General features: G+C 47.2%; 1 protein-coding gene and 1 pseudogene across 5 annotated transcripts in view; one reads left to right on the top strand and one right to left on the bottom strand.

Annotated features, from left to right (window-relative positions):
* Nucleotides 1–432, top strand: part of LOC135532973 (breast cancer anti-estrogen resistance protein 3 homolog) — a 49,868-nt pseudogene extending 49,436 nt beyond the window's left edge.
* The window catches only part of LOC135532981 (cdc42-interacting protein 4 homolog), a 117,750-nt gene that overhangs the window by 60,657 nt on the left and 45,034 nt on the right, over nucleotides 1–12,059 (bottom strand). For 2 of the 5 annotated variants that reach the window (XM_064960395.1, XM_064960406.1), the window contains one exon: nucleotides 4,552–5,047. The exons of 1 other annotated variant lie outside the window; for it this stretch is intronic. In XM_064960395.1, coding sequence (XP_064816467.1) covers nucleotides 4,908–5,047 — 140 coding nt within the window. In that variant the 3' untranslated portion in view covers nucleotides 4,552–4,907. Of the gene's footprint in view, nucleotides 1–4,551; nucleotides 5,048–5,516; nucleotides 6,161–9,535; nucleotides 9,683–12,059 lie in introns of those variants that run through there. 2 more of the 5 variants (XM_064960412.1, XM_064960416.1) reach the window with 2 other exon arrangements.

The raw sequence follows: 12,059 nt of genomic DNA, 5'->3' as shown, positions 1-12,059 counted from the left end.
GCCGTGTGCCCTGTCACTCTGTCCCGGCAGGTGACTGGGAGCCAATCCCAGAGCTGCTGGAGGGGTTCAGGACAGAGTTTGCCCTGAGGCTGTTCTGGGGTCAGACTGGAGCCGCGGCAGACAAGGAGAAACGCTACGACAAGTTTGACAAGATCCTCACCGTGCTCTCCAACAAACTGGAGCCTACCGAGGAGTTCTCCCCGGAACTCTGACCCTTTAAACTCTATACTGTGACCTGGGCTGCATTCAGGAGGGCGCAACGTTGCACAACAGTTTGAAATCTGTAACCCGTTTTCCCTGGATCATTATTCATTAGAAGCTTTTTGTAGCAAAAAAAAATAATAAAAAAGTTTGTTATTGGATAAGTTCAGGTGTTTCCTCCCTGTTTCAGTCCGTTTCAGTGCCTAATGAATATATCCTGGGATGTGTGTCTGGGTGTTTCTGTGGTTCTCACCCACGGGGTTCATACCTAGCAGGTGTGGATGTGTTGGTTTCCCCTCATAAACCTGGCAAAGGTCTACGTCCCAAATGGCACCCTATTCTCTATGAAGGGCCATTACCAAGGCTCTGGTAATGGGCACGATACAGGGAATAGGGCTCTAGATGAAAGTAGGGCACGATACAGGGAATAGGGCTCTGGTAATGGGCACGATACAGGGAATAGGGCTCTAGATGAAAGTAGGGCACGATACAGGGAATAGGGCTCTAGATGAAAGTAGGGCACGATACAGGGAATAGGGCTCTGGTAATGGGCACGATACAGGGAATAGGGCTCTGGTAATGGGCACGATACAGGGAATAGGGCTCTAGATGAAAGTAGGGCACGATACAGGGAATAGGGCTCTAGATGAAAGTAGGGCTCTGGTTGAAAGTAGGGCTCGATACAGGGAATAGGGCTCTAGATGAAAATAGGGCACGGTACAGGGAATAGGGCTCTGGATGAAAGTAGGGCTCTGGTTGAAAGTAGGGCACGATACAGGGAATAGGGCTCTAGTTAAAAGTAGGGCACGATACAGGGAATAGGGCTCTAGATGAAAGTAGGGCACGATACAGGGAATAGGGCTCTAGATGAAAGTAGGGCACGATACAGGGAATAGGGCTCTAGATGAAAGTAGGGCACGATACAGGGAATAGGGCTCTAGATGAAAGTAGGGCACGATACAGGGAATAGGGCTCTAGATGAAAGTAGGGCACGATACAGGGAATAGGGCTCTGGTTGAATGTAGGGCACGATACAGGGAATAGGGCTCTGGTTGAAAGTAGGGCACGATACAGGGAATAGGGCTCTAGATGAAAGTAGGGCTCGATACAGGGAATAGGGCTCTAGATGAAAGTAGGGCTCGATACAGGGAATAGGATGCTATTTGGGACGTAGACAAGGTGCGTGATGTGCTTCTACTGGTTGTTGGTTCAGGTGTGTCAAAATGTTGACCTGTAGAGTTTACCTGTTAACACGTTCTGTGTTCAGACAACTTTATTCTGTAGAGTTTACCTGTTAACAACTTTATTCTGTAGAGTTTACCTGTTAACAACTTTATTCTGTAGAGTTTACCCTGTTAACAACTTTATTCTGTAGAGTTTACCTGTTAACGACTTTATTCTGTAGAGTTTACCTGTTAACGACTTTATTCTGTAGAGTTTACCTGTTAACGACTTTATTCTGTAGAGTTTACCTGTTAACGACTTTATTCTGTAGAGTTTACCTGTTAACGACTTTATTCTGTAGAGTTTACCTGTTAACAACTTTATTCTGCAGAGTTTACCCTGTTAACAACTTTATTCTGTAGAGTTTACCTGTTAACGTCTTTATTCTGTAGAGTTTACCTGTTAACGACTTTATTCTGTAGAGTTTACCTGTTAACGACTTTATTCTGTAGAGTTTACCTGTTAACGACTTTATTCTGTAGAGTTTACCTGTTAACGACTTTATTCTGTAGAGTTTACCTGTTAACGACTTTATTCTGTAGAGTTTACCTGTTAACGACTTTATTCTGTAGAGTTTACCTGTTAACAACTTTATTCTGCAGAGTTTACCCTGTTAACAACTTTATTCTGTAGAGTTTACCTGTTAACAACTTTATTCTGTAGAGTTTACCTGTTAACAACTTTATTCTGCAGAGTTTACCCTGTTAACAACTTTATTCTGTAGAGTTTACCTGTTAACAACTTTATTCTGTAGAGTTTACCTGTTAACAACTTTATTCTGTAGAGTTTACCTGTTAACAACTTTATTCTGTAGAGTTTACCTGTTAACAACTTTATTCTGCAGAGTTTACCTGTTAACAACTTTATTCTGTAGAGTTTACCTGTTAACAACTTTATTCTGTAGAGTTTACCTGTTAACAACTTTATTCTGTAGAGTTTACCTGTTAACAACTTTATTCTGCAGAGTTTACCCTGTTAACAACTTTATTCTGCAGAGTTTACCTGTTAACAACTTTATTTTGTAGAGTTTACCTGTTAACAACTTTATTCTGTAGAGGTTACCTGTTAACAACTTTATTCTGCAGAGTTTACCTGTTAACACGTTGTGTGTTCAGACAACTTTCTTCAACCGGCCAGGTGTCTGTGAAAGTAGTTTTTTTTAAGGGAAAGTTCTGAGTTAACACGTTTTCTATTCAGATGATATAAATGATTTAAAACATCACTGTGTCAACTTTGGTCTGTTAAAAAAAAGACAACACACTACAAAATGAAACAAAAACATCAAATTTTTACATAAATCTATTTTTATTTTTTCTCAATCAAAATAGTTCACAGGGTACTTAGAGGTCAACACATAAGTAGTTTTAACATGTGATCATATAATAACACACAGACACTCCATAAAACATTGAGAAGCAGCGAGTGACGAGTCCAGTTCCACTTAACCAGGGAGACGTGAGGTCAGACTAGACCTGGAGGGCTGACAGACACTGCCTCCCCTGTGGCCTCCTGTTCCCCCGTGGGCCCCCCTGTTCCCCCGTGGGCCCCCCTGTTCCCCCGTGGGCCCCCCTGTTCCCCCGTGGGCCCTCGGGTCAAATGTGGTGCACTATGTAGGGTATAGGGTGCCATTTTGGGACATGTAGTTGATACAGAAACACCAGGGGTCCTCCAGGAGAAGTTAGACAGCAGTAGTCACAACACCACCACAGAGCCATCTGATTGGCCAGAACCTGACCACAGAGCCATCTGATTGGCCAGAACCTGACCACAGAGCCATCTGATTGGCCAGAACCTGACCACAGACAGTTAAACCACAAAAAGAGAGATAAACAGAACAAAGAAACAACAACCAAAACAGTCTGTATGAACTGGACCAGACGGTAACCATAACAACCACAGACATGGTCAGAGAATCAGACAACCAATAAGAACCTCAGAAACATTTAAAAATTTACCAGTTTCACATACAGTCTGCGTCCCAATTGGCCCCCTCTTCCCCATAGGCCTCTGATCAAAATTAGTGTGCTAAATAGGGAATAGGGATCTGGTCAACAGTAGTGTACTATATAGGGAATAGGGCTCTGGTCTATAGTAGTGTTCTATATAGGGAATAGGCCTCTGGTCAAAATTAGTGCACTATATAGGGAATAGGGCTCTGGTCGACAGTAGTGTTCTATATAGGGAATAGGGTTTCATTTGGGATCTAACCACTCTTCTGATGAGAAAACATGTGACAAACAAGTACACTATATAGAAAACAGGGTGGCGTTTGGGACGCAGAACATGGTCCATAATATAGTGGCTTCACCATCCAGCTGATAACAATTTCATCCAAATCTGATAACTAGGATAGCAGTCATTTAATATAAAAACAATCACAATGTCATGGCAACTAATGATCTGTGATTAGGTAAGTATAGGGAGAGAGGAATGGGACTGGGAGAGAGGGGTGGAGGGAGGAGGAGGGGTGGAGAGAGGAGGATGAAGAGGTAGAGAGAGAGGTAGAGAGAGAGGTAGAGAGAGGTAGAGAGGTAGAGAGAGTGGTAGAGAGAGAGAGAGAGGTAGAGAGAGGTAGAGAGAGAGTGGTAGAGAGAGGTAGAGAGAGATAGAGAGAGGTAGAGAGAGGTAGAGAGAGGTAGAGAGAGAGAGAGAGAGAGGTAGAGAGAGAGTGGTAGAGAGAGAGAGGTAGAGAGAGAGAGAGAGAGAGAGAGAGAGAGAGGTAGAGAGAGAGAGTGGTAGAGTGAGAGAGGTAGAGAGAGACAAAGGTAGAGAGAGAGGTAAAGCGTGAGAGAGAGGTAGAGAGAGTTAGAAAGAGATAGAGAGAGCGGTAGAGAGAAGTAGAGAGAGAGAGAGACAGAGGTAGAGAGAGAGGTAAAGCATGAGAGAGGTAGAGCGAGAGAGAGAGTGGTAGAGAGAGTGGTAGAGAGAGAGTGGTAGAGTGAGAGAGAGGTAGAGAGAGTGAGAGAGGTAGAGAGAGTGAGAGAGGTAGAGAGAGTGAGAGAGAGGTAGAGAGAGTGAGAGAGAGGTAGAGAGAGGTGTAGAGAGGTAGAGAGAGTGGTAGAGAGAGGTGTAGAGAGGTAGAGAGAGTGGTAGAGAGAGTGGTAGAGAGAGTGGTAGAGAGAGTGGTAGAGAGAGTGGTAGAGAGAGTGGTAGAGAGAGAGTGGTAGAGAGAGAGAGGTAGAGAGAGGTAGAGAGAGGTAGAGAGAGTGAGAGTGGTAGAGTGAGAGAGAGGTAGAGAGAGAGTGAGAGTGGTAGAGTGAAAGAGAGGTAGAGAGAGAGAGGTAGAGAGAGAGTGAGAGTGGTAGAGTGAGAGAGAGAGGTAGAGAGAGAGTAACAGAGTAAGAGAGAGTGAGAGAGAGGTAGATAGAGAGATGAAGGGGTGGTACTGCTTAAACACACAGAATGGAAGTCCTTGGCTGAAAGGAGTGTGTGTCCTTCCGTCCGTGTGTTAAATCGGTGTATCCACGTGGGTGTGTTATTGTCTAGAATTTGACGTAGGATGAGGGGATGTATCCTTCGTCTCCGTTGGCTCGTAGAACCCTCATCCATCCATCTCCTTTATCACTCTCCATCACACTGAGCTGTTCGCCTTCTGTTATAGAGACTGTCCCCTGACTGGAACCTGGAGACACACACTAGTTATAGACACTGTCCCCTGACTGGAACCTGGAGACACACACTAGTTATAGACACTGTCCCCTGACTGGAACCTGGAGACACACACTAGTTATAGACACTGTCCCCTGACTGGAACCTGGAGACACACACTAGTTATAGACACTGTCCCCTGACTGGAACCTGGAGACACACACTAGTTATAGACACTGTCCCCTGACTGGAACCTGGAGACACACACTAGTTATAGACACTGTCCCCTGACTGGAACCTGGAGACACACACTAGTTATAGACACTGTCCCCTGACTGGAACCTGGAGACACACACTAGTTATAGACACTGTCCCCTACTGGAACCTGGAGACACACACTAGTTATAGACACTGTCCCCTGACTGGAACCTGGAGACACACACACACTAGTTATAGACACTGTCCCCTGACTGGAACCTGGAGACACACACTAGTTATAGACACTGTCCCCTGACTGGAACCTGGAGACACACACACACTAGTTATAGACACTGTCCCCTGACTGGAACCTGGAGACACACACTAGTTATAGACACTGTCCCCTACTGGAACCTGGAGACACACACTAGTTATAGACACGGTCCCCTGACTGGAACCTGGAGACACACACTAGTTATAGAGACTGTCCCCTGACTGGAACCTGGAGACACACACTAGTTATAGACACTGTCCCCTACTGGAACCTGGAGACACACACTAGTTATAGACACTGTCCCCTGACTGGAACCTGGAGACACACACTAGTTATAGACACTGTCCCCTACTGGAACCTGGAGACACACACTAGTTATAGACACTGTCCCCTGACTGGAACCTGGAGACACACACTAGTTATAGAGACTGTCCCCTACTGGAACCTGGAGACACACACTAGTTATAGACACTGTCCCCTACTGGAACCTGGAGACACACACTAGTTATAGAGACTGTCCCCTACTGGAACCTGGAGACACACACTAGTTATAGACACTGTCCCCTGACTGGAACCTGGAGACACACACACACTAGTTATAGACACTGTCCCCTGACTGGAACCTGGAGACACACACACACACACTTGTTATAGACACTGTCCCCTGACTGGAACCTGGAGACACACACACACTAGTTATAGAGACTGTCCCCTAATGGAACCTGTAGACACACACACACTAGTTATAGACACTGTCCCCTGACTGGAACCTGGAGACACACACACTAGTTATAGACACTGTCCCCTACTGGAACCTGGAGACACACACACACTAGTTATAGACACTGTCCCCTGACTGGAACCTGGAGACACACACACACACTAGTTATAGACACTGTCCCCTGACTGGAACCTGGAGACACACACACACTAGTTATAGAGACTGTCCCCTACTGGAACCTGGAGACACACACACACACTAGTTATAGACACTGTCCCCTGACTGGAACCTGGAGACACACACACACTAGTTATAGACACTGTCCCCTACTGGAACCTGGAGACACACACTAGTTATAGACACTGTCCCCTACTGGAACCTGGAGACACACACTAGTTATAGACACTGTCCCCTGACTGGAACCTGGAGACACACACTAGTTATAGACACTGTCCCCTGACTGGAACCTGGAGACACACACACACTAGTTATAGACACTGTCCCCTGACTGGAACCTGGAGACACACACTAGTTATAGACACTGTCCCCTGACTGGAACCTGGAGACACACACTAGTTATAGAGACTGTCCCCTGACTGGAACCTGGAGACACACACTAGTTATAGACACTGTCCCCTGACTGGAACCTGGAGACACACACTAGTTATAGACACTGTCCCCTACTGGAACCTGGAGACAGACACTAGTTATAGACACTGTCCCCTACTGGAACCTGGAGACACACACTAGTTATAGACACTGTCCCCTGACTGGAACCTGGAGACACACACACACTAGTTATAGACACTGTCCCCTGACTGGAACCTGGAGACACACACACACACACACACTAGTTATAGACACTGTCCCCTACTGGAACCTGGAGACACACACTAGTTATAGAGACTGTCCCCTACTGGAACCTGGAGACACACACACACTAGTTATAGAGACTGTCCCCTACTGGAACCTGGAGACACACACACACTAGTTATAGAGACTGTCCCCTACTGGAACCTGGAGACACACACACACTAGTTATAGAGACTGTCCCCTACTGGAACCTGGAGACACACACACACTAGTTATAGAGACTGTCCCCTACTGGAACCTGGAGACACACACACACACACACTAGTTATAGACACTGTCCCCTACTGGAACCTGGAGACACACACACACTAGTTATAGACACTGTCCCCTACTGGAACCTGGAGACACACACACACACACTAGTTATAGAGACTGTCCCCTACTGGAACCTGGAGACACACACACACTAGTTATAGACACTGTCCCCTACTGGAACCTGGAGACACACACACACACACACTAGTTATAGAGACTGTCCCCTACTGGAACCTGGAGACACACACACACTAGTTATAGACACTGTCCCCTACTGGAACCTGGAGACACACACACACACACACACACTAGTTATAGACACTGTCCCCTGAATGGAACCTGGAGACACACACACACACACACTAGTTATAGACACTGTCCCCTACTGGAACATGGAGACACACACTAGTTATAGACACTGTCCCCTGACTGGAACCTGGAGACACACACTAGTTATAGACACTGTCCCCTACTGGAACCTGGAGACACACACTAGTTATAGAGACTGTCCCCTACTGGAACCTGGAGACACACACTAGTTATAGACACTGTCCCCTGCTGGAACCTGGAGACACACACTAGTTATAGACACTGTCCCCTACTGGAACCTGGAGACACACACACACTAGTTATAGACACTGTCCCCTGCTGGAACCTGGAGACACACACTAGTTATAGACACTGTCCCCTGCTGGAACCTGGAGACACACACTAGTTATAGACACTGTCCCCTACTGGAACCTGGAGACACACACACACTAGTTATAGACACTGTCCCCTGCTGGAACCTGGAGACACACACTAGTTATAGACACTGTCCCCTACTGGAACATGGAGACACACACTAGTTATAGACACTGTCCCCTACTGGAACCTGGAGACACACACTAGTTATAGACACTGTCCACTACTGGAACCTGGAGACACACACTAGTTATAGAGACTGTCCCCTGACTGGAACCTGGAGACACACACTAGTTATAGACACTGTCCCCTACTGGAACCTGGAGACACACACTAGTTATAGACACTGTCCCCTACTGGAACCTGGAGACACACACACACTAGTTATAGACACGGTCCCCTACTGGAACATGGAGACACACACTAGTTATAGACACTGTCCCCTACTGGAACATGGAGACACACACTAGTTATAGACACTGTCCCCTACTGGAACCTGGAGACACACACTAGTTATAGACACTGTCCCCTGACTGGAACCTGGAGACACACACTAGTTATAGACACTGTCCCCTGACTGGAACCTGGAGACAGACACTAGTTATAGACACTGTCCCCTACTGGAACCTGGAGACACACACTAGTTATAGACACTGTCCCCTGACTGGAACCTGGAGACACACACTAGTTATAGACACTGTCCCCTACTGGAACCTGGAGACACACACTAGTTATAGACACGGTCCCCTACTGGAACCTGGAGACACACACTAGTTATAGACACTGTCCCCTACTGGAACCTGGAGACACACACTAGTTATAGACACTGTCCCCTACTGGAACCTGGAGACACACACTAGTTATAGACACTGTCCCCTACTGGAACCTGGAGACACACACTAGTTATAGACACTGTCCCCTACTGGAACCTGGAGACACACACTAGTTATAGACACTGTCCCCTACTGGAACCTGGAGACACACACTAGTTATAGACACTGTCCCCTGACTGGAACCTGGAGACAGACACTTGTTATAGACACTGTCCCCTACTGGAACCTGGAGACACACACTAGTTATAGACACGGTCCCCTACTGGAACATGGAGACAGACACTAGTTATAGACACTGTCCCCTACTGGAACCTGGAGACACACACTAGTTATAGACACTGTCCCCTACTGGAACCTGGAGACACACACTAGTTATAGACACTGTCCCCTACTGGAACCTGGAGACAGACACTAGTTATAGACACTGTCCCCTACTGGAACCTGGAGACACACACTAGTTATAGACACTGTCCCCTACTGGAACCTGGAGACACACACTAGTTATAGACACAGTCCCCTACTGGAACCTGGAGACACACACTAGTTATAGACACTGTCCCCTGACTGGAACCTGGAGACACACACTAGTTATAGAGACTGTCCCCTGACTGGAACCTGGAGACACACACTAGTTAGACACGGTCCCCTGACTGGAACCTGGAGACACACACTAGTTATAGACACTGTCCCCTACTGGAACCTGGAGACACACACTAGTTATAGACACAGTCCCCTACTGGAACCTGGAGACACACACTAGTTATAGACACTGTCCCCTGACTGGAACCTGGAGACACACACTAGTTATAGAGACTGTCCCCTGACTGGAACCTGGAGACACACACTAGTTAGACACGGTCCCCTGACTGGAACCTGGAGACACACACTAGTTATAGACACGGTCCCCTACTGGAACCTGGAGACACACACTAGTTATAGACACGGTCCCCTACTGGAACCTGGAGACACACACTAGTTATAGACACTGTCCCCTGACTGGAACCTGGAGACACACACTAGTTATAGACACTGTCCCCTACTGGAACCTGGAGACACACACTAGTTATAGACACTGTCCCCTGACTGGAACCTGGAGACACACACTAGTTATAGACACTGTCCCCTACTGGAACCTGGAGACACACACTAGTTATAGACACTGTCCCCTACTGGAACCTGGAGACAGACACTAGTTATAGAGACTGTCCCCTACTGGAACCTGGAGACACACACTAGTTATAGACACTGTCCCCTACTGGAACCTGGAGACACACACTAGTTATAGACACTGTCCCCTACTGGAACCTGGAGACACACACTAGTTATAGACACTGTCCCCTACTGGAACCTGGAGACACACACTAGTTATAGACACTGTCCCCTACTGGAACCTGGAGACACACACTAGTTATAGACACTGTCCCCTACTGGAACCTGGAGACACACACTAGTTATAGACACTGTCCCCTACTGGAACCTGGAGACACACACTAGTTATAGACACTGTCCCCTACTGGAACCTGGAGACACACACTAGTTATAGACACTGTCCCCTGACTGGAACCTGGAGACACACACTAGTTATAGAGACTGTCCCCTACTGGAACCTGGAGACACACACTAGTTATAGACACTGTCCGATGACTGGAACCTGGAGACACACACTAGTTATAGACACTGTCCCCTACTGGAACCTGGAGACAGACACTAGTTATAGAGACTGTCCCCTACTGGAACCTGGAGACACACACTAGTTATAGACACTGTCCCCTACTGGAACCTGGAGACACACACTAGTTATAGACACTGTCCCCTACTGGAACCTGGAGACACACACTAGTTATAGACACTGTCCCCTACTGGAACCTGGAGACACACACTAGTTATAGACACTGTCCCCTACTGGAACCTGGAGACACACACTAGTTATAGACACTGTCCCCTACTGGAACCTGGAGACACACACTAGTTATAGACACTGTCCCCTACTGGAACCTGGAGACACACACTAGTTATAGACACTGTCCCCTACTGGAACCTGGAGACACACACTAGTTATAGACACTGTCCCCTACTGGAACCTGGAGACACACACTAGTTATAGACACTGTCCCCTGACTGGAACCTGGAGACACACACTAGTTATAGACACTGTCCCCTACTGGAACCTGGAGACACACACTAGTTATAGACACTGTCCCCTACTGGAACCTGGAGACACACACTAGTTATAGACACTGTCCCCTACTGGAACCTGGAGACACACACTAGTTATAGACACTGTCCCCTGACTGGAACCTGGAGACACACACTAGTTATAGACACTGTCCCCTACTGGAACCTGGAGACAGACACTAGTTATAGACACTGTCCCATACTGGAACCTGGAAACACACACACTAGTTATAGACACTGTCCCCTACTGGAACCTGGAGACACACACTAGTTATAGACACTGTCCCCTACTGGAACCTGGAGACACACACTAGTTATAGACACTGTCCCCTACTGGAACCTGGAGACACACACTAGTTATAGACACTGTCCCCTACTGGAACCTGGAGACACACACTAGTTATAGACACTGTCCCCTACTGGAACCTGGAGACACACACTAGTTATAGACACTGTCCCCTACTGGAACCTGGAGACACACACTAGTTATAGACACTGTCCCCTACTGGAACCTGGAGACACACACTAGTTATAGACACTGTCCCCTACTGGAACCTGGAGACACACACTAGTTATAGACACTGTCCCCTACTGGAACCTGGAGACACACACTAGTTATAGACACTGTCCCCTACTGGAACCTGGAGACACACACTAGTTATAGACACTGTCCCCTACTGGAACCTGGAGACACACACTAGTTATAGACACTGTCCCCTACTGGAACCTGGAGACACACACTAGTTATAGACACTGTCCCCTACTGGAACCTGGAGACACACACTAGTTATAGACACTGTCCCCTACTGGAACCTGGAGACACACACTAGTTATAGACACTGTCCCCTGACTGGAGGAGAGAGTGGCACACAGACAAATACTGATCACATCAACTAATAGATGTCTGATGGTGGTGTGTCTGATGGTGTGTGTCTGATGGCATGTGGGTGATGGCGTGTGTCTGTGTGATGGCATGTGTGTGATGGCATGTGGGTGATGGCGTGTGTGATGGCGTGCGTGTGTGATGGCGTGT

The sequence above is a fragment of the Oncorhynchus masou genome, chromosome 5, assembly GCF_036934945.1.
Source record: "Oncorhynchus masou masou isolate Uvic2021 chromosome 5, UVic_Omas_1.1, whole genome shotgun sequence".
Classification (NCBI taxonomy): Eukaryota; Metazoa; Chordata; class Actinopteri; order Salmoniformes; family Salmonidae; genus Oncorhynchus; species Oncorhynchus masou.
Note: the sequence above shows the minus strand (reverse complement) of the source record. Positions and strands in the feature narration are given on the sequence as shown.